The sequence below is a fragment of the Porites lutea genome, chromosome 4 (genome assembly GCF_958299795.1).
Source record: "Porites lutea chromosome 4, jaPorLute2.1, whole genome shotgun sequence".
NCBI classification, from domain to species: Eukaryota; Metazoa; Cnidaria; class Anthozoa; order Scleractinia; family Poritidae; genus Porites; species Porites lutea.
The window spans coordinates 5,828,910-5,852,527 of NC_133204.1; the positions used below are offsets into that span (position 1 = coordinate 5,828,910).

General features: G+C 39.2%; 2 protein-coding genes across 2 annotated transcripts; both read right to left on the bottom strand.

Annotated features, from left to right (window-relative positions):
* Positions 1-11,189: 11,189 nt before the first annotated feature.
* LOC140934076 (major facilitator superfamily domain-containing protein 12-like) lies at positions 11,190-17,041 on the bottom strand. Its single transcript, XM_073383759.1, has 7 exons — positions 16,907-17,041; positions 16,521-16,613; positions 15,903-15,995; positions 14,502-14,675; positions 13,765-13,862; positions 12,634-12,767; positions 11,190-11,913 (listed from the first exon to the last, which is right to left on the bottom strand). Exons 1-7 carry the CDS (start codon positions 16,907-16,909, stop codon positions 11,864-11,866), a joined length of 645 nt encoding a protein of 214 aa, XP_073239860.1. The 5' UTR covers positions 16,910-17,041; the 3' UTR covers positions 11,190-11,863.
* A 1,941-nt stretch (positions 17,042-18,982) lies between these two features.
* On the bottom strand, positions 18,983-20,253 carry LOC140934849 (major facilitator superfamily domain-containing protein 12-like). The gene is made up of 3 exons (XM_073384412.1): positions 19,730-20,253; positions 19,219-19,327; positions 18,983-19,132 (listed from the first exon to the last, which is right to left on the bottom strand). Exons 1-3 carry the CDS (start codon positions 20,245-20,247, stop codon positions 18,992-18,994), a joined length of 768 nt encoding a protein of 255 aa, XP_073240513.1. The 5' UTR covers positions 20,248-20,253; the 3' UTR covers positions 18,983-18,991.
* Between the last annotated feature and the right edge of the window lie 3,365 nt (positions 20,254-23,618).

Below are 23,618 nucleotides of genomic sequence, written 5' to 3' on the forward strand. Positions count from 1 at the left end.
AGTATTTCTCATTGGTCGCCCATCCGTGAAAATACTCTAAACACTCTAAAGGACGGTTGGTTCCAGGGGTTCAGATAGTAAAGCGCAAGCGAATAATTGACGAGGAAAAAAAAAAGAACAAGGGAAGGTTAGCTCTCTCCCAGTCTTTCCTCGTTATTTCCCTCTCGTTTTTCCCTCGTGCGATTTAACTCGTCTGAACGCCGCGCTGTAACTATCTGAACACCTGGAACAGGCTAAGGCTGACGTGAAGTCAGCAAAGGCAACAAAATGGTTAACAAGATTAATTTTAATTACTAAGTCATCAGGTGACTTTAGTTAGCGCATTCTGTGGAACTGTGGTTAGGGAAATTGAAAAAAGAAAAAAAACTTAATTAAACCTCTAGTTAATGATGTTATATTTTTTTGTTTTCAGAAAATAGTAAAGCGATTTACTCTTATCATATGCGCCACTAGAGGACTGTGGAGAATAACGGGCCATATTCAAATCTAAACATGTTAACGTTATCCAAGGGCATCCCCATGGTTTTGAGTGTCGTAGGTTTAAAGGGAAACCGGAGGCAAACTCAAGCAGGAACAAAACATGCAAGTGTCAATGGTCATAACATTCTTGCACCGGTGTTTAGCCTACACGAGGAAGTTGTTTTAAGGATTTTAAGTTTCCTTCCTTTGAGTGACTTGATCCGGGTTTCTAGAGTTTGTCGATGGTGGTACAGATTGTCTTTCGATCGGTTTTTGTTTAAGAACGTCGATTTAAGGCCATTTGCCACGCGCCTTACCAATCCTGTAAAGATGGAATTGCTATTTACGAAGCGAATGGCTTCAATAGTACAGTGCCTCGATTTAAGTGGATTTAATATTTCGGGTGAAACTTTAAGGATACTTGCTTCTTCTTGTAGCCAACTCCGTGTTTTAAAACTTAAGAGTGTAACTTTTACACCTGGAACAAACGGAAAAGATATTTTCCCTGAAAATCTCAAAGTTCTTGACATCCGATTTTCTCAAGGCCACCCGGGCGTGTACCGAGCCATTGCCAAAAACCTCGAAAACATCAGAAGCCTGAGACTCTGTGGTGCTTTTCTTTATACTCTACTACAAGACGGAACATTGAAAACAACAATTAAAAGCTTGAAATATTTGCGCGAGCTCGATCTTAGTCACTGCCATTTACTAGACGACAATACTTTGTCTCTGTTTACTTCTTGTAGCCGGCTGGAGGCCTTAAGTGTGCGCAAATGCTTTATGCTTACGGGCAGTTTTGTTAACGATTTTATACAGTCATGTGTTCATCTCAAGACTTTAATTCTTGATGGAATAAGTATCAGTGACAACACTTTGCAGAACATAATGTGGGATCATTCACACTTGGCGCATCTGGAGTTAGGATGCTGTCCGCTTATCTCTTCCCTCGCGTTAAACTTGGCCTTGAACCGAATAACAACCATTATCCATTCCCTAGAGTATTTAGGGCCCTTCTCAAATAAGGATAACAAAGCACTCGACGAAGAAACTATTCTTGAACTTGAAACAGGATTATCGAAAAGACGTGCATGTAAACTAACACTAACGTGGCTTAACCTCAGATGTTCGCAACTGGACATAACCAAAGAGTTTTCCTTTTACGAGGATTATCAGTCGCAAGATTTCTCAAGTTCCAAGTTCACAGCGGAAATGATGAAATACGCACCGGAGACTCTAGTTTGACTTTCAAGTCCCTTCAACTAAATGTAAGAGACTATTTAGGCAGCGTTTACACTTAGTGCCCGGGCACGGTGACCGAGTAAGGTACTCGCTGGGTGCACTAGTGTGAACACACTCTTTTTTCAAGCACCCACTTTTGAATTTAGGCACAATGCCGGTACCTGAGTACAAGGTCGAAATATGCCGTCAAATCCTGGACAAAATCCTCATCTGGTCTCGTCACAAATTCATGCCGTCGCGTCCTCTTCTCATCTCGCCAATTCATCGAGTCAACTCGTCGTCTTGTCAAGTTATCTCGTTGAGTCGTCGAGTCATCTCGTCGCGTCGTCTATATTACTTACAAGTCCATTATTCGTATATTCTTCAGTGATTCTTCAACTCGTCGTGTCGCACTTCAACTCGCCGTTCTCTATATCCGTATATCTTAGTGAGTGTAAGTCACATATTCATCTTATCCCCATGACTCTTTTTTTAATAATTTGCACAATCATTGGAGTTTCTGGTTCATTTGAAGCTCTGATTGAATTTTAGTGTACAATAAAGTTAAGGGGAAGGCCGTAGACACTTTCAGCTATATATGAGAATACTGATGAAACAAGATAAACCTGATTACTTACATCTGATTGTCAAGCTCGTTGTCTGACACATTAGTGAAGTCAACTTTTTTCAAATCAATTATATGGAAATTTGGATTATATTAATCGCAGCACAAAAATTAAGATTGCGATGTTGGTGTTTGGCAACTCAGGTTCAGTCAAAGTTGCAGTTGAGGGATGTAGAAAGTCACAAGAATCTAAATCTCAGTTAATAGGTAAAAATGCATGTTAATCATAAATATTTGCTATGTATTTCTCTCACTTGAAGACTTTGATCCCTATAAAACGTGTAAAAAATGTAAAACTGCATCATTTGATTGACCTTAAACTTCATATTGTACCGATGAAAATTACAAAGTCGTTCGCGTGGCCTGTCTGTCGAGCCACGCGAAAGAATTCGTAAACGCTAAAATTCATGCAAGGGAAAAACCACTGCTCGCGGGGTAGCTCTTTGCCATGATTTTCCTTTCTTGTAGGAACTAATAGGTGTTTCTTTAAAAATCTGCCAAGGTAGTGGTTGGTTTTGCATGAGGATTCACTTTTACTTTTATAGCTTAGACACCAAGGGCTGATATTGTTTCACGAAAGGCAAAATTTCTTTTTCTTCCTTGCCGTTCTGATTCAGGAGCGAATATTTCCAGTTTCTGTGAGTTTTATTTATTTCTAATCTGATAGCAATTTTGCTGTCAAACTGTGTTGGTAGCCTCTGTCTATCAAGCGCTTTTTTTTTTTTTGGAAATTTGAAATACTTTCCTCAAACGTTCTTTAAGGCAAAACATTTAAGGCTTTTCCTTAGTTTGTTTATAATGTGTCTTTACATCAAGGATAGCTTTAGCTGAATCCTGGCCTTTGTATACAACTGTGTCTAAAAATTTTGTCTCAGTGAATTTCGGTACATGGTGAATTTAATAGTAGAGTAATGTATTAAGTTTTGGTTATTTTACCAAAATGAAAAACTTTTAGAAAATATGTTTTATGAATTGTTTTAGAGATATTAAGTATAGGTAATCACATGATGTCGAGTGCAATTTTGAATAAATAAGCACGAGTAAATTGTTCAAAGACTAACAAAAGTGCACGAGCCCATAAGGCGAGTGCACTTTGTGGTCTTTAAAACATTCCGACGCTGCCATCGATGGGTGAGTGGAGCCACAGTTGTTGTGATGTCGGAAACTGCCAATATTAATATAATATTTGCTTTTTAACAACGCTGGGGTTTTCATTATTTCATTTGGCCTACTGCAAGCGTCATCGTACCTCTTCTTCGTCGACTTCATCGTATTCAGGTTAAGGAAGTTTATACCTCTGAGGCCAGTGACATTGGTGATATGCTCTGAACTTACGACTTCTGCTTTCTTCAGCTTCCTGACTGTTGTTTTTTTGCACAATGATTCGTAAACTTTTTTCTCACTTTCTTTAAGGCTAGTAACGGCTACGGATACTTTCATTATGTTAGTTATGATATTTTCTCCCATTGGTTTAGTTTGTTTGGACCAGATGTTTAAATTTTCGATTTCGTTTGCTACTAAGGTAGAAAAAAACAGACCATCGCATGGATGTTTTAATAGAGGTCTTCGCTCCACAAAAGACTCAAAGAGAGCAACCGGAAACTTTTCTCCTCCAACAAATAAAGTACGTCACTTGAAATCCCTGTTGTTATCATGGAAAACTTGTATCTTTGTTCGTTTAAATGCCTGAAAAGTGTAGCTGTCATGGTTTGCGTGTTGTTGCAACCGTTTTTGTTCTTTATTTTTTTACTTTAGCGTAGTCTGTTATAAGTAGCTTGTTTCAGTTTTTCTGGCTCACTTTCCTCGATTTTGTTGACTGTATTTTCCTCTTAGCACCGCATTTTCAATACATTTAGCCAGAAAGACGTACTTTTTACTGTGTTCGGGTTTTGGAATATTTTTAACTTTTCTATTGTTGTTTTGCGTACAAAATTAAATCCCGTCGTCGTCTGCTGAAAACCATGGCTATTTTCTTGAATTTTGTTGTTAAAACATCTCTAATATGATTGGTTCTTGGTGGTTTCTTTTGCGTTTTCAGCCAATCAGAAACCATTTGTAATCTGCACTCGTGTTATAAATTTTGCTCTCGTGTTACAAATTTGCACTCGTGTTACAGAAGAACTGCACTCCTTTCTCAGCCAATCAGATTTGAGTAATTCTTTCGTGTATATTATTATATAACAAATATTGGGCAGGTAACCAGTTTGATCAAAATAAAAACAGATTCTGTAATTTGCACAAGTTTATTTGAGCAAGGCTGTCATCTCCTAGTTTTTTCTTCAGCACAGTAGTACAATTTTGGCCAAACCAATGGATCAGATAAACTTCCCTCTCAGTTAACCCTCTTCATTTCCACCATCATCATCGGCAGCATTAACAACATCATCGTTCCCATCAGCATCATCATCCGAAGCCGCAGTCTCGATTTTCGGGGGATAGCGACGTTTCAGGTCGCGATCTTCGCATATTTCTGAAGGGCGAGGCGCCACGTCTATTGTTTTGAACCAAGGGTTATATTACATTAAGAGACCCTGAGCCTATCTTAAAGCTGTCAACAATGTTCGTTTTATTGAGCAATCTTTCATCTTCGACACTTAATCCAGTTTATCTTAAGTGGACACCCAACGTAGTTGCTATTCACGTGCACTGTCGAAAGCATAATATCAAAAAGACTTCAAAAATTCTGCATTAGAGCTTCACTCTTCGTCTTTAATTTTAGCCGACCCACCCAATAAACAATAAATAAGAACAATACTACCGAAAAATTATTACAACTGAGAACTTGATGAATAAACAATGAAAACAACAAGTGAATAATCTATGTACTATTCACTTTAAAAAATCTCCCTCCACCTCTTAAACTTGGGCGCGCCGCCTGTAAGCCAAGAGGGAGAGGAGAGAATAATCTACTGAACTATCCAAACTAACACAACGTATGAAAACTGCAATTGGCTAGCTAGTAAAACATAAACTATTCAAGCTACTAGTTTTTCACCCTTGAAAAAAACTCTTTTCACCTCTTAAACTTGGGCGCGCCGCCTGTAAGCTAAGAGGGAGAGGATAGAAAAATTCACTGAATTATCCAAACTAACAGCGCATGGAAACTGCAATTGGTTAGCTAGCTAAAACATGACGATTCATCTACGAGTTTTTTTACCTTAAAAAAGTCTCTCTTCACCTCTTAAACTTGGGCACGCCGCCTGTAAGCCAAGAGGGAGAGGAGAGAATAATCTACTGAACTATCCAAACTAACACAGCGTATGAAAACTGCAATTGGCTAGCTACTAAAACATGATCTATTCAAGCTACGAGATTTGCCCTTAGAAAAAAAACACTCTTCCCCTCTTAAACTTGGACGCGCCGCCTGTAAGCCAAGAGGGAGAGGAGAGAATAATCTACTGAATCATCCAAACTAACACGGAATATGAAAACTGCAATTGACCAGCTAGTAAAACATGACGATTCAATCTACGAGTTTTTTACCTTAAAAACTCCCTCTTCACCTCTTAAACTTGGGCGTGCCGCCTGTAAGCCAAGAGGGAGAGGAGAGAAAAATTTACTGAATTATCTAAACTAGAAGCGCATGAAAACTGCTATTGCCTAGCTGGCCAAAACATGACGATTCAATCTACGAGTTTTTTACCTTAAAAAATAAATCTCTCTTCATCACCTCTTAAACTCGGACGCGCCGCCTGTAAGCCAAGAGGAGAGAAAAATTTACTGAATTATCCAAACTAACACACCGTATGAAAACTGCAATTGGCTAGCTAGTTAAACATGATCTATTCAAGCTACGAGTTTTTTACCCTTAAAAAAAATCTCTCTTCACCTCTTAAACTTGGGCGTGCCGCCAGTAAGCCAAGAGGAAGAGGAGGGAATAATCCACTGAATCATCCAAACTAACACAGAATATGAAAACTGCAATTGGCTAGCTAAAACAAGATCGATTTAAGGATTGAGTTCTTTTTACTTAAAAAAGCTCTCGTCACAAAATGCGTTCCTATGATCCATTCTTCGAAATTTGGACCTGTAAATCACTATCGGTGATAATTTAATATCCTGCAGAAAATATTAAACGAGCTGGGCCCAGCGTGACAAAAATTGAAGGAAACCATCACATTCACGGAATATCACCCTTAGCTATTCAGATCCAGGAGGCACTTTGGAGAAGAATAAACAACCTAAAACTCTTATTTAGCCGCAAAGGAAGAGATTTACGTTTCAAAAGAGGTCGAAGAAAGTGCTCTTGCATCAGAGGGCAAATCATGCCGAACAGAAACAAGTGTCATGACCTCTCAGTATGAAAGGGTAGAACCCAGAATATAATATACCCACCAGAAAAATCAATTTTTGGAACAAGAAGCATTTTGGCACGAGGTAAAAGTCGTGTGTTACCTACCAGCCCCCTTTTACACTCTGTTAGATGGTTCGATCATTTTGGCGGGATCACGGCTCTTTTGGCGCGTTTTGGAAATGCCCTTTGAATTATATTATTTGCGCGTTATTGATAGTGATCGAGGATATACACAATACCAAAGGCGAGTAAATATTTTCCTCAGTTTGCTTTTTCCTGGAACCACGATGTGGTCGAACTCCACATTCGAGAGCCGTAACAAGCTGCTCCTCTACCTTTTAAATAATAAAGTTCTCTCTTACCTTATATCGGCGAACACAGTTTCTGTTCTTCGGACATAATACGAAATAACATCCAGAACTCTTTTTCACGTTGAACTTCTGAAACCATTTCGGCAACAATATGTAACTTACCAGGTAACGTACTGAATATTACTTTGGAGGGTTCAAATTCGACCTTCATAGGGCGCTAGATTTTGCCTTTCGCTTAAGTAACGAAAAAAATAGTTATTTTTTTCCAAGACTTTGCAACAAGACCCTTTTTTAACACCAACCATGAATTCAAGTACTTTCATTAAGCGACTTTGACGAGAACCATAGCTGAGTTAAAATATCTCGCTCCGATGATATAAATTCGGCGCGCAGAAGACAAGCTCTGATATTTGACGAAAATTTGTGACCTGTCCTAAAGTGAGTTTATTGACAGATGAACTGACAGAAAGCGATTAATGAGCACACCTGAGGTGCGCAGGAAAATGTGTCAAGACTAACGCTTTGTAGTTGCTTGAGTCCAGTTTGTGGGTATCTCCATGGAAATTAAGGATCCCTGGTGCGTGCACGAAAATCGACCTTGCAGCTCGTAATTTGGCTTGCGAAAACATCTGTTTCTCCTCGCTCTTCCCCGGCGGCGAAGAGCGAGGAGAAATGGATGTTTTCGCAGGCTACTCAGTAATTAGCCTGCGAAAACATCCGTTTCTCCACGCTCTTCGCCGCTGGGGACGTTTCCTCTGCGCGAAACGTCCCAGCGGCGAAGAGCGCGGAGAAACGGATGTTTTCGCAGGCTAGCTGGTAATGGGTGTTGTTGTCATTCTTTCTTTTCGTCAAGGTCAAGAAGTGGGGTTGTATGATGTGGAGTGGGGATCTAGAAAAACCTGAGTCCTTGGAGGCCATGGGGAAAAGAGAAAAACTCAGCGAGCGAAGCCAATCAAGCGAGGACTTGAGCTCTCACATTTCCCTCGCCGTGTCTCCTTTTTTTAGCCCTTTTCCCCAAAATGGAGGGAGAGCCTTTTCACAGGATAATAAACAAATGTGGCATGCCATAACTCTATTTAACGCCCATCTCGATTAAACGCCGTAGATATGAAGGAAATATACTAATCCATATCGATCGCTCTCGAATAAACACCGCACCCAGGCGAAGCAGCGCGCCTGTTGTTAAATAGGTCGATAGCACTTTTTCACCGAATAAATCACTGTCTACTGGATAACGCAATTGGTCTCCCGAATACTTTTCATCTGGATAGTGATTTATCTGGTAGATTATAAGGAGTATCAATCCTTTGAACAAGCTGACGGGGCCGAAGAGAAGAATGATTATTAGTGCGGCGTTTATTCGATGAGGCAATAATTAATGTAAACTCCCACACGATATTTAATTTATCAAAGGGACACAGTCAGCTGAAGTATATGCGCATTAGATACCATTTCGTAGCTGATTTGAATATCACAAATAAGATACGCGATTCATACTGTTTTTAATCAAATGCAGCTTAAAATAATGTTATAGGATACTTAAAAGTCGAAAACTTAGGAGCAGGTTTTCAGTAAAATGTAGAAGATCGAAGACTAGGCTACAATCAGGGACAAAAGTAGTTGACACAGTTGTTTAAAACGGGTGCTTTTAACAAACATTTCATTCATTTATTATTTCATTCCTTTTAAACGCCGTAAATCCCCCGACCCCCCGAATCAATGTTGTCTGAAGTAAAAAAAAGACTTGAGGGTCTAAAATTCAACATTGATTTTGGGGGCAAGGGGTTGGGGTAGACAGGGGAAGGGGATAAGTATATCCACTATGCAAAAAGGGCCCATTTTACGGAAGTGTGTCAACACTTTTGTCCCTCATTGTCTGAATGTAAAATTGTGCTACTGCACACAAGTTGAGCCGTGTATAACACTGATTTTAACTGAAATTAAAGGAATGAATGACATAATTATGTTATTGGTGGTGGGGGTGACATAGACTTATTCGCGACCGAATTATAGGGCCAATTCGAATTACGCGATGACGTAATAAAAGGGCTGCGATATCCAGAATTAACGTCGATATGGTTTACAAGCTAAAAACTGACGCTGAAACTCGCGCCTATGTACAACTTTTGATGAATTTCAAGGGGGTGCGTACTGAAAATATTTTTAATAAAGTGCATATTTCTCGTTCTTCACTTTATCCTATTGTTAAGGCCCAAACGATCACGGATAGGGTAAGGATTGACACGTAGTGGGGATAGTCACTGGCCGGCCACGGAAATATTGAGCGTTAGTGAGGAGCGGCCGTCACTGCGTTCATTATCGAAACTACGGAAAAGTGAAGGTAAATTCATGGCCAATTCAATGAAAAACTAAGGACAGCGTAGCAAACATTGCAAGTGTACACGAAAACAATTACTTTCAATCTCACCTCGTGACATCCTGTGTGACATGATAACGCAACGCAAATAGCGTGACATAAGCGCATATGTCTGTGTATTTCGACTGCATTTCTCAAGCGAAACCCTGTGTTTTTGTGTATTGTCGGCAGAGAAAATGAAAAGAGAGCTTTAAAACGTGAACTGGTATTTGACTCTCAAAGAAAACGACAGCTCAAACTGAGGAAAACACTGCTTCCTTCGTGTTACAACGGTTAACCACGTTTCGGCAAACGGAAAGTAACATTAGTCTGTTATGACCTCTTAATGTCGATATGTATTCTCGTGGTTAACCGTTGAAACTCCTTATTTGCACCACATCGCTGGAATTTTTCTCGCCAAGAATACGTATTGCCAAGCACTTTCTACATAGCGGGATCTTCTTTTGCCTTTTGTGAGGAATTAGCGCATAAAAAAGGAAAATTTTCCAGCGCACGGCCGTCATCGATCACGTGTTATCCCGCTTTGCTTGTCATCAGGTGAACTTCTGGGCCAAAGTAATTGCTGTTTTGGCGATGATACAAACTGGTGTGTCTATTTTGAAAACAATTTCTTTGGTATTATGTGATTTACGAGCTGGGAAATGAGATAGTTGTCCGGTTAACATCAATAAACAATCATGCCACTGAATAAATGGCTGGCGGTCATGTAAAATCATTACAAAAGTACATTCCTAACTTCGACGCCTACCTACGCTAAAGGTTTGGATCAGTTAGGTTAGAAAAGGTCTCAAAAAAATTAAAAAACACATCTATTATATGTAGGGCACAGCACAAACGGCTGGCCCATCATTTATGAGGTTCATAACCTGTATATTGTTCACGTCTTTTCACTAATGGCAAAGGTCACAATGTCAAAAATATTGCATGTGCCCTCTGTTACTCTGCAGTACTTCATTCGCTTAAGTTAACCATTTACCAGAACAATTTTCATTGTACCTTAATGTTTCCATCCTTTTTCCACTATTGATAATACTTGTGAAAACATTACATCCGCAGCAACGGCATTGATCACAACGCAAATCATTTCGTCTCGACCCGACAGGGTATCAGGAACGCGCGCGGGGGTACAAGATTAAGTAATGACATACGCTTCGTACATTTTACTCTACGCATACTACAAATCAGGACGAAACTCTATAAATTGATATTTAAAAACAAACAATTTGGCCCATAGAGTAACGTCATCGCACAAAAATTCAGCAGCGTCAAAAAGCTAGCCGGAAAACACAGATACATATTTCAGACAATCAGGGACAAAAGTAGTTGACACAGTTGTTTAAAACGGGTGCTTTTAACAAACATTTCATTCATTTATTATTTCATTCCTTTTAAACGCCGTAAATCCCCCGACCCCCCGAATCAATGTTGTCTGAAGTAAAAAAAAGACTTGAGGGTCTAAAATTCAACATTGATTTTGGGGGCAAGGGGTTGGGGTAGACAGGGGAAGGGGATAAGTATATCCACTATGCAAAAAGGGCCCATTTTACGGAAGTGTGTCAACACTTTTGTCCCTCATTGTAGATTGAAGCGAATTTCTACATATTCGAAGCTTATTTGATTTCGGGTTGAGGTCATCACTTGTCAAGAGTGTGTCAGTGATCTTAACTTAAGATCCGATGAGATATTCAAGCGACAAACTTGCAGTGCGAGCTGTCGTATTTGAATGAACACTAGCTAGTAATGAGGAAGACGTCTCAGAATCATTTTCGTTTGCATTTTACTGCTAAAACACCAACAGATTCAGAAAACCACAACCCGCAAAGCGATAAGAAAGACATCTTGACAAACAATCAGGACAAGAAATATTTTAATTCAATGAAACATTTAAAAGGACAACATTTTTTTTTATTACGAAGAAGTGTATTGTGAGTGAAGGTTAATTCGTAAACACTAGAGTTATTGTAGGCTTGTTCACGCAACTCTGCAAGTTTACCCTACTAGTTTCGTTCGAAACTGTTGTGTTACTGAGGAGAAATATTTAACAACAAACTCATAACTTTAAAGAGCGAAAAATTTTCTCTTGCACTTGTATGACAAGTATGCCGAGCAGGCGTAAACAGGCACGCACACAATTTCCAGCGCAAATGTTTTAATGACTTAATTCAGTAAGCAGAGTTAAGATAAGTTTGGACAGCTCTCCTGCACGAGTCAGACAGCGGTATCGTATAAGAGGATTACGAAGCGGCAGCGCGATAGATACTGGCCTCCGATTATTTTGTACCCAATCAGAGACAAGCATTCGAATGAGTCGTGGAACTGGTTTGTTAAGAGTAGCATCCGAGAGACTCTCTCGCCCGTTCTTAAAAAATTTCGCCGCCGTTTATTCCGACCCGACTGACAGCCCCTGGGTCTCCGAGGACGTACTAGTAGTTAAATAAACTGAAACAATAGGATTCTGGTAGATGTGGTAAAATGTCATCATGTGCAAATTACCATTGAAAAGATCTTTTTCCTGGCTTTACCATATATTACCTAACTATAAGAGGCTAAGGTAGCTTCAGGTTCTTCAAGGCTAAATTCTAAAAGCGTGTGTCTGTGACTGTCTCATTTTCGGTTTCCATCTTGGGCACTGCAATATAGATACGCATCACCGTCATGAAACACATCTTAGGACGAAGGATTAATATCTCAACAACATTTGCAAAGAATGTAATAGATACAGAATGAGCTAGAGAAATACGAAGCTCACGGAATTTCACGATTTAACAGGTTAACAACTTAGGCCCGGGCAGGTACTTTAGGAATGTTTGGGTGGGGATGCGCCGCTGGTACCCTGGACCCCTTAGCCAATACCAGAGATAGTTCAGCTGAATTTTGCTACCCTATACTAGACTAAACTCCCCAAATCCCTCCCTAACCTAGAGTAGCTTTTAGGCTGAGTTGCGTAAATTTAAACTTGCCGATTTGATCTTTTTATATTTTTGAGACTAAAATGTTCAACAAATTGGTAAAGTTTCCTGGAAAATGATACCCTATTCTAGACCCAAACTCTTTAATTTATATACCCTAACACCAGAGTAAACTGCTTGAAAACCATACCCTTCAGAGCGGCACATACCTATACAGCCCATATATGGCATGCCCTCCTCTCTCCCCCTGGGAACTTAGGTCACCGATCGTCCCAGCTTGGCTCTTCAGCCTTGAAAAACGTCATCTTGGCACTATGCGCATTTTCTTATCAACAAAATGTCCTTAACAAACCGTTAAAACTGTTTCAGCCATTTCACTGATCATGGCGAGGCGAGTACATTTACATACCCTAATGCTGGCAGACAGACCTGACACTCACCATTTTGATTCTTTACTGTTTGTGAAACTTGAAGCAGGAGAACAGTTAGAACACAGATGGCAGCGAGAATTCCTGGTACGAATGAAAAAACGTGACGGACATAATCCCCACAGTCTTTACAGTCTTCAGAGTTGCTGAAATGAAAATGCAAAAAAACCAACTGCTTACTTATATCTGCTATTTGGTAAGGAATTAATTGTACGGGGCGGGGGGGGGGGGGGACTATACGGAAAGGCTTCGTCCGAATGGAGTACTTTTTTCAGGCTTCCGGTGTATGGAAGGGTAGGGATCTTACTACCTGAAATACATGGGTAGGGAAATCTGACATTTCGGTCTGTACAAAGATCCAAAAGGGCTAACAGATGCATTTTATAACTGTGAAAAAAAAAACAAAAAAACAAAACAAAAGCTCCAGCTTGAGGCAAAAGCTGCCATGTTTTAGTATGCGCGCTAATAGACCTCTTTATGTTTTGTTTTTCCAATGCAGGTCAAGTAATAATACTCTAGATAATTTTTTTTAAATTTTGTCTTATGCACGCGTGCATGTGTAGGCATAAATTATGAAAAGACCAAGGGTGAAGTTCCCTCGGGACCTCTATTGGGTAAACAAAACAAACAAGCTAAAGAGGTCTATTACGCATGAAATTATACACAGTAACGTTGCGCAGCGCAATACCAAGGAGGGCGACAAGAGGAACCTTCAATCCTAAATCTCTGGGTTGCTATAACACATGTACGGCACGTGCGTAGTCAGCTTCTTCGTTTGGACTTCCACTAAGAATGAATGGAATGCACAGAACGCAATCCGATCAAGCACGTTTAATAATAATAATTATAATGTTTATTTCTTATATTGCGCAGTCTAGCATGCGATAAAGATATGATCGAATGCGCATAACAACACTAAAATCTTCAAGTAATAAATGGCTAATCAAATAATGATAATAATAATAATAATTTACAATTTTCGGAAAACAATAAAAGTAAAATATGAGTTAATAAAAGAACTAATAAAGAGCTAAGTTTGGGGTTGGGATCTACAGCGTTTTGACTTGGACCGTTATCACCAACACTTATATTATTGGTTATATTATTACTAGTTAATAGCTTATTTTTTTAATATTAAGTTACCTTTCTTGGGGGAATAGTTTCTGAATAACACCGAACAATGAACCTCCAGTCACACTTGCCATCAAACCCATAAAAGCGAACACGACGCCAGACGTTCCCTGCAAATTCAAAATTTCTCAAGTAGTCATGTGAAGGCCTAAAAAGAATTTTTTAAAATGAAATTCAGACATCCAAAAATTTGCTGATAAAGCGAAGGACAGGCGCAGAAAATTTTCTTGGAACTCACAACTTTAGAACATATATCTGACGTTTTTCAAATCGATTTTGGTTCGAGTAAGCGCGAGGTTCGAGTCATCTGGAGTCCAATGTATTAATTGCACGTTACTTTATAATACTATTTATTACGCCGTTTGAATGGTCGACTCTCAGGTACTAAGCCCCGGTTGTTCAAACGCTCGATTTATTAACGCCATCCACTGGATAAATCGCTATCAAGCAGATAAGTATTAGGGAAACCAATTGCGCTATCCACTAGATAGAGATTTATTCGGTGGAATTAAGCGTTATCCACCTTTTGAAAAACTTGAGCCTGGCCAAAAAATAAACCACCATTCCGTACATACATGTATTGGGAAAACCAGTTGGACTTAAAGCAGGGGATAGAGATTTATTCTGTGGAAATTAGCACTATCCGCGTTTCTTAAAACAACTAAGGTCTGATGGAAGCATTACTAAGTAGGCTTTATTTGAACTTGTAACTTTGGACGTCATAATGTTGAGGGACGTGATAAGCTCACCTTGTTGTCCCCAATAAGTTCTGCTGCAAAGCTAAGGGCAGTAACAAACATTATGGAAAACCCAGATCCTAGCAAAACAACTGCAGGATATGTCATCACTCTGTTGGACTGGGTTATGAAATAAAACCATACACCAGCTCCAATCACGAATAAGGCAGATAGAGTAAGCAAATTCTGAGGAGAAAGAAAATCAATCAATAGCAAGTTAAACTACCCCCTCCTTATTTAGGGGACTGTCGTTATGACAACAAATAAAAACTCTACACAACAGAGATTACATCTCCGTTTTATAGGTTAAAGCCACAGATCATAGGCCACCATTTTCTCCATTTGTTGTCTCCGCCTCGCTTGAGCGTTCTTTTTTATGAAAGCGAGTCTTCTTGACGTCAACGAGATCAACAGGTTGTTCCGCATGGTCCGCATATAATTACTAAAAATAACTCTTTCGAAATTAAGGTATCCCCGCCAAGGTCTCTGCTAGACTTCCTCTCTAATTATTTTTTCTTGGTTAAGGATGGCATTATGTCGAAACATAGAAGGCTTCTTGTCCAAATTAAAGGAAAAAAAATATTGCGCATTAGTGCGTTGTGTCAACACACGGGAATTTTTAACAACGCGATTCCGACGTGGCAATGTACAGGACACACAGGTACTTCTGTCTTACCACAATTTACGAAGAGTAAGTGTTTTCCACGTGCCTGTACATGATGACGAGGGTCGAGTGCTTTTAAGCTCGTAAAGCGTTGTCGCGATATTGTGCCAACAATCTAGGAACCCGGGGAAACTCCCTCTAATAGTTTATACGAGAAGATGTCGGGTTAATGCAGTAACTGCAGTGGCGGATCCAGGGGAGCCCCTCCCCCCTCCCCCACCCTCCTAAGGTCCAAAAGGACGAAAAAAAGTTTTTTGTTGACCGGGTCCCCCCTTTTCCCCTTTTCTAAGAATCTGGATGACGGCCCCGCCCCCCTCCCCTCCCCCCTCCCTCTTATCTCTTCTGTCTGGATCCGGCACTGTAATGACAGGGTAGGGATTTTACATGTTGAAGTATATGAAAGGGTAGGGCAATCTGTCATTTCAGTTTCTAAACTAAGGACCTATAAAGGCTCACTGACCCGTCTCATGGCTGTGAAAGACTAGGAACTTCCTGGTTTAGTGATAATTCATATTTAAAAAGACGGTGCATTTGCAGCAGATAATGGAAATGCAGTGTTCTAAACTAGATATATCCCCCTCCTCATCCCAGTTCTAGGAATCGTGCTCTCCTTAACCCCCCCCCCCCCCCCCCGCCCCCACGCGTTTTCTCCCCCTGCACCCCTTCCCATTTTACATACATATCCGAACCTCTATTGATTTCTTTTATTTTGAGCAGTAAAACACATTGATACGGAGGGCTGGTCTAACCTTGTTTCCGATTATTTTAACAAGTTTCTTTGAGATTCCTGAGGATACTGTAGCGCTGATCAACATCACAAGTGGCAGATATGCAATCGCATCCTGAAAAGGCAACGTGAATGATCGATAACATAATTAAAAGTTTGTCCTACTGTAGCTAATTTTGACAGCCAGATTTCTTATCTTTCGCCGATAGCTTGAAACCTGAGTCCGACAGTTCGCTCGCTTTAATTTACCTTCCCTCTCTCCAACGGTGCTCCCTTTTGCTGGCTACTTAAAGCTTCTGAAGCTACACGGAAAGGGAAGAAGTCGAAAAAAGGATTTGAGGTTACAGCTGGGAATCGAGCTCAAGACCTCCAGCAAGGCAGGCCAGGCATAATCAAGTTCTTGCAAATACTTGCAGCACTATTATTAATTTCTACTGTGTAGGTAACAATGTACCTGCCAATGCACTTGTAATAAGAATAATATAATAATAATTAAACCATTAAAACGTATTACACTTTAATATAGTCAACATGACATGGATGTTTTCTATAGAGATTGCATAGAAAGACACAGGGCAACAAAACGGTGATGATGGCCTGTGAGGCCTGAAGAAAAACAAATTAACATATCCACACTCACCTTTCCAAAGTCAACTCTGTAAATAAGAAACAGTGGCAGGTACGCATAGGCAACGTCTTGTAAGACTTTTGTACAAGTGAATATGATTGCTACCTTAATGTATGAAAAAATGAAATAATCAGTTACTGAAGATGATTTAAAATTTCCAATCAACGCTTTGTACCTTGAATGTACAATAGGGTAAAATAAATAAATAAATAAATAAATAAATAAATGAATAAATAAATAAATGAAATTTCATATATATCTATATTGCGTATGCCAGGCTTCATGGATATACGATTACTTGCGCATTACAATAAGCAAAAATTATATAAAAGTAAATGAAGCACAAAAAAATTATTTCACATACTAAATGAAATGGAAGTTGAAAAGACTATAATCACCATGTAAAGACGTGGATCCTTGAGCCAGGCTCTTATTGTTTTAGGCGGCAGAGCAGATTCAGGATCGTCTCACACAGCTGAGAGCCTTTTGCAATTACTCGTAGTTAGTGCGTCTACATTTATATTTGTGGTTTCAGGACATGGGAAGCTAGAACATATTTCCGTTTCACTGCACTCAAGTCCTTTATTGTCGACACCAAGCCGAGAACTGGGGGAAGCATGGGAAAATTTGTCTTCTGCTTCTCCTTTTCTTGAACCGTTAGGACCACTGGAGCCTTTTACCACATGTATCTCTGTACACGAAATGGGCCTTTCATTTCCATTACATTCCCCTGACTTTTCGACGGTGACTTTCTCGGATACTTGTTCATCTCTATCGGTGTCTAACCCCACCAGACCGTAAACAATGCTTAAGAGAACGCTTATTTTCCGTTCTTGTGGTAATTGTTTGACATCATTTAACACTTCGTCATCATTTTGGGTCCTTGATTCAGAAGAAGGAGATGGATTTACTTTTAAGCTCTTGGAAACTGTTCCCATCTCTGCCTCGTTTACAGAAGGGGAAGCATCGTTTCCGTTATTTTTCTCCTCTTCATCTTGAGCAAAAAGGGCGCTGATAAAGTGTCTCGCGAAACTTTTTTTCCTCGCAGGATTGCCTTCCTCGGTGACTGAGTCTGTAGCCTTTAGAGCCGCAAGGAACCTGTCTCGAATAGCTTCCTTCTTATGCGTATCTATAGAACATAAATCATTGAAAAAATAGATAAAACACCAAAATATTTATATACTTAAATTTGATTTTATATATATGGATCTAAATTGCAGTCCATTCTCAGTCTATATATCTGATGATACGAAACTAGTGCCAAAGCTTTCTTCATGGTCACACAACATAATTAACAAGCAAAGCCTAGCTGTTAAAACACCTTTAAATTACTTATTTGATAATTGTAAAAAAATGGCAGACACCATCTTACCTGTTCCCATTAAGGTCATCGACTGAACTATGAGATTTGAAGCAATGTAAGAGGACTTTCTCTGCGATAAATTTAAAACAGTTAAAGAGAATAGCACATTGTTTTGGACATAAATTCATCCATGCATTTTTGATTAGCTCGTTTGGCGTCTTTTTAACCCCATTACGGATGGGCTTTTTTGGGTTTCCTGGAACCGTGGTGGGAAAGGGGAGCTTGGAGATCATCCTCTATAACTTTAAAATCGCCAATTAAAGCCACCAAATTTACACACCATTATGATCCTGCATAATGTTATCTGTGACCGTTTTAAAATCCTCCTATACTTTTATTGTCGCAAAGGCGAAATGACGTCATTTTGACAACAAATTGTTTAATACTGTACATTGGATGAACTCACATATCACTATAAAATTCTTTCCACTAAAAATGCTAAATAAGTTGTAAGGTACTATAAAAATAGGCCAAAATAAAATACTTTTTTAGTGGAAAAAAGGCAATAAATTTTTGCTAAACTTTTGGCTGAAATGAATCTCGGTTCCCGGAAATGTTGACGTAACGTCCGGGAATTTTTTATTTTTATTTTTTTAGTTTTTAACTATGCTAAGTTTATCACAGTTTGTCCGAAACTGAGCTTGGTGGCTTGCCTGACGCAAACTTGCACAAGGGTAGGCTAACTAAACAGCCAACATTTCGCGAGATCACCACTGGTTTTCCCGTGAAATGATGTCTGAGGAACAAGTGCAGAAATTCCATACAGATGACTTATCACCACCCTTATCTGGGCTGAGTGCTTCTGATTGGCAGTTCCACCTGGTAAGTATCTTCAACCAATCAGAAGATTTACCCGGATCTAGATAGGCAGTAAAAGGCAGACAGTATGGAATTTCTTCACTCTTTCCTCAGACGCCATTTCGCAGGGAAGCCAGTAGTGTCGCACTAACTGTCGGCTGTTTTCTCAGGCTAGCATATTATGTCTATTATATAACTAGTCTGCCTCGCAGCCGTTTTTTTTTCGTCACGAACGCTCCTCTCCAACGTTGCGCGACGAAACAATAAACTTCTGCGAGGGAGGCTATTATATAACTGACTTGATGGTCTCTAGCAGTTTTCTCTAAGGAAATTCAAACCTTACCACAACGCCTGCAGCCGTCACAGACAACTTTTTGTTGATTTGACACGAAGGCTCTTTGGTTCCGATGTGGAAAATCAGACAAAACAAGAGACCAATTCCAACCAAGATTAAAGACATGACCTGAAAAAAAAGGAAGCGAGGAAAAAGTTTTATAACTTTGTAACGGAGGAAGCTCAGTTACTGATGTCCATATTATTAATAATTACCGTAAAATCCATTGCATTTTCTGCTGTTAGATGTTCGCTATTGTCTTGCCCGAAAATAGCCCACGCCACAACTAAGGTTATGATACCACTCAGGAAAGAAAAAGCGGTCCTTTAAAAAAAAAGAAACAAACAACGAACGATGAGTGTTGCAACATGTCAATTTTGGTTGTCTTGAGTATCTGAGTTCGCAGTACATGTTACATGGCCGCTTTGATAAGAAATCTTAAAAACTTTCAAACAGAGAAATTTTACAAACATTCACCTTTCCTTCAAATACTGATATTCTTGATCACCATTTTTGCCCCCCCCCCCCCCCCACCAAAAAAAAAATGCAAAACAAAGTTCCATCAATTTCGCCATAACAGCCACCATAAATTTATGTTGCAAACATCTAAACAATAGGAAATAGCACCTCTTCCCGAATATCGATCGGGAACGAAAAACGTAAATAATGAGAAAGCGCAATTTGACTCTGCATTTTGTTATTTGAGTCACTGAAAAAATTACAAACCTCCATGCGCTCATTTCCAAAGCTTCGCTTTGATTTTTAGCGATGACAGGAATGATCGACAAATGTCCGACGTTCATAAGAGTGCCTGCAAAGGCTAGAATGGTGTTGAGCACACCAATATATACCATCCGCTGCCATTGTCCTCCATCGCTCTGGCAGAGGAAGCAAGTGCTAAAGAACAAAGGTATAAAGACTGCTTCCACGATATTTGCTATCAGAAGCCAGCTTTTTCTTCTCCCCAGCTTCCGGGACAGAACTGGAATATTTATGCTGTCCACCAGAAAGGCGCAAAAAGGGGAGAATACCACGTGAGCCAGTTGCTTCTGAAGAATTAGCCACCCAGCGTTAGCCGCAGAGAGGCTTAGAACTTTCATGAAAAAAACAAGTCTAAAGGAAAAAAGGAGCTGACGTAAAATGTCATCTATCACGTGACCCACTCCACAGCAAAAGCGTTGAATTGCCGGCGTCCCAGAATTCGAAGCTGGCTCCATAAAGTAATGACAGCACGATATCCGCATCTTAACTGACACCTGCAAATAACGTTAGGAAAACAAAGTATTGCTAATTGGTTTCGATATGGTTTTGTTCAGATTTAACGAGTACTTTTTATTGATAAATTGCAATTAGGCGAAAGTAAGCGGATTCTTCACCTTCCTGCATGTAAAATAGGCAAGTCGTTTCCAACCACGTTAATAACAGATTTATCTTTTAGGTTTCTGCACCGGCATTTCTTGAGCTAGCTGCCCGAAGCTTTTCTCTTCAATAGCGTTTTCTGCTAAGGACCACACTTTGGCAGTCGGCTTCTTAATGGTTAAAAGACATCACGTATAAAGTGACATGAGATAAGGCCATTTATTATATAGACACGAGTGTGTTACTGGAAAATATACCACTCGTAAAATTCATAAAAACTACATCCGGGAGCCGAGTGATTTATTTTCCATAATCTCACACGTGAGTTTATCGATGACGTAATCTCGGTAATTTCCCTGTATTATTTTATCGATGTCTTTTTGTCTTTTTATATAATAAAAAGAACATTACACGGCGGCTTAAAGATATGAATTTTATTGTTAAGGCGATTGACGAATACTCGCTATGGTCTCCGAAAAACTGTATCGAAACACCCTTTAGGTTTGACAAGCGATTGGAGAGTTTCGGTTTATCAACTTGAAATGTTTAGAAACAAATTTTAGCATCGATTTTATTATCAGATTAATTATATATCATAAAACGTAATAACTACAAAACACATTTATTTAGATGCTGACTGCAACTCTACGCAAAAAAGGTTCACCACTGCTTTAAGGTTTATCAAGTTTTTTTTTCTTTTATCCACTTTGCTTTCTTCTATTGCTTCTTTGTCCTTGAGCAACTATAGCCAGCCAGACAGAACGCTGACAACATTAACAAAAGACGGTCTTCTTTCAGCGAAATTTCGTCTGCTCGGTTTGGCCTACATACACAATCAGTACCCAACCAAAAGCTAATGGATTCCACTGAAATTAATTAATTAATTAAAAATAGTGCTGCAGTTTTCCGTTCATAATATTCAAGCTTATTACCAAAAAAGACGGACCTCTTTAATTAATTTACGGCTCTGAAGAAAAAAATCTAATTTAAAAATACCTTTAGGCACCATTCTAATAACAGTATACTCTCGACTGATTAACCTCGACCTCACCAATTACATTTTTCCAAACGTGCTCCCTCTTCTTGAAAGGGATGACAATGATGAAAGTGAATAGTACAAGAAATTTCGTATATGTTTGTTTTAACATGTCTTTCACTCGGTGTAGAATTGTTTCAAAGTAAGGCGCATTTGGCAGTCGAAGCATGTGTGGTGAGACACACAAAAAATTCTTTTGTTTTCTTTTTTTTTTTTTTTTCTTTTAAGATCTCGGCTGTTCTGTAATGACTATTAATACCTCGAGTGCTACATAACAAAAAGACTTTTCTGGGAAGCTAAGAAAAGGTAACTTAAATCTCTGCTCAAGTTTATAGTTAGGAAGAGATGGCTTAACTGGACAGTCATCAGGCTTTTAACATTAAACGATCGATGGCGGTTCACAGAAAATCGAGAAGAATTAGATCTGATGAATTAAAGTCTCACCTTTAGAAACAAAGTCTATTATGTTAATCTTTCAGCTGTTAGTTCACTTCTCAGTTGACTTCTTTAAGCCTCGGAAGTTCAAACGAACTTCGTGTCCAGCTATATATTAATGTTTAGAGAATAAGTCTAGCCGAGGGCTTCGCCCTTTATATATTACCTTTTTTGTTTTGCTAGAGGAAGTCGTCATACCACATTCGAGTATCTTTTTAATGTTTTTAGACTGAGAATGAGCTACTAGCTCAGTCTACGTGTCTACGTGTATTTATCATAACAATGACCAAGCAGCCATCCACGTACAGCTTTCCTTTTTTAACAACACAAATGGACATCGGTGCTCTTTTAACTTAACCGGATTGTTAACCAAACACGTGCTTTTTTAAGTCCCATTGTGCTTTGTATTCTTAATCATTACCATTAACTTATCTCGAAGCTCTTATATATAGCTCCATATAGCTATCCTGTATCGAGATTAAATGATTCATCAACCTTGTTTATTTTTCTCGTTTCAAATTTACCAGTTTTATTTTGCGAGTCTATTTATATAACATCAGTGGCACGCGCCTACCAGCTGTGTGCAGTGAACAGAAACTCGAAGCATCCGCCGTGTAGGTAATTAGGAGGGTGGACAATTTGATTGAGGGAAGTTGACTTTAAAAACCATGCCGATTAAATCGTAGAAACTGTTTTTGGTCCTGCTATGAAATATTCTAAATTACGTTAAAATTATAAGCGCTTAAATAGCCAGGACCACACTGACCACATTAAACGGGATTTATGGATGTGCTGTTTCAATCCTGGAGACCGTTACTTCTCAGTCTTTTTTTTTTTTTTTAATCTTTATTTGAAAGTCGACTAATAATATCAATCGTTATGATAATCTCGAATTTTTATTTTGTGCAATTATAATAATTATAACAATAAAATATGTTCTTTTAGTTAACGATCTTTGATTTTGGTTTCCCTTTATCCTAGTGAACACAGATCAGGACTGCCGCCTTCACATGCACAATACTTTGGGGTGAAAGAAGGTTGGAATAGCCTCAACGACATTTAATATTTCTGCAAGGCACTGTCGCACATATCAAGGACAAAATTAAAGAAACTTAAAACTGGCTTTGCACGCCAGTCTCAGTTGGTAGTTACGGTGCTGGGCAGTTAAGGTAAAAGAAGAACTCTGAGAAGAGGAGGCTTGAAAAACTCTAGATCGCGATCGACCACTCGACTATTAGAGATCTCGTTCACGTTCTCATATCGTGACAATTAGGTCTCTAACCATTCCACCCAAAGACCAAGTTATGGAGGAAATAATTGTTACTTTAACTTCTAAATCTGCGGACGAAATCACAAAGATGTTTGCATTGAAATCATACTTGCATTTGCATTGATCACCATAAGCTGAAGCCAGGGGTCAAAGGTTAAAATAGTGAAACCTTAGTGTTTAAAATTCCACGTGGGGCATAATCAAAATTAGGCAGTGACGTTGGCCTACAATGGCAGTTAACAGTTCCTCAGGAAATTGTGATCAGTGCCAAGTTCCTATGTCCATGACGCAAGAGGCGCCGGATACATAACTCCACCGTGACGTATTAGGTGATTGTATGATAAGCCATTAAAATGGAAGCTGAATCATTCAACGACCTCACAAACCGCCTGCAGAAACTACAGACACTTCAAGGTAAGATTTTTTGAAAGCGAACCATCTCTTCATATATTGTTGCTAGTATGTGTCAGTGTGCGTTTATTTTTCTCATTTTTGTTCCGTTTTGTTAAGTTATC

Coding starts and splice junctions, on each gene's coding strand:
- LOC140934849 (XM_073384412.1), bottom strand. CDS start 20,247: ATGCGGATATCGTGCTGTCATTACTTTATGGAGCCAGCTTCGAATTCT. Junction 19,328..19,729: donor TTGGAAATGAGCGCATGGAG/GTTTGTAATTTT, acceptor TTTTTTTTAAAG/GACCGCTTTTTCTTTCCTGA. Junction 19,133..19,218: donor AAAATGCAATGGATTTTACG/GTAATTATTAAT, acceptor CTTTTTTTTCAG/GTCATGTCTTTAATCTTGGT.
- LOC140934076 (XM_073383759.1), bottom strand. Junction 15,996..16,520: donor ACAGAGTTGACTTTGGAAAG/GTGAGTGTGGAT, acceptor TTGCCTTTTCAG/GATGCGATTGCATATCTGCC. Junction 12,768..13,764: donor AAACTATTCCCCCAAGAAAG/GTAACTTAATAT, acceptor TTTTCATTTCAG/CAACTCTGAAGACTGTAAAG.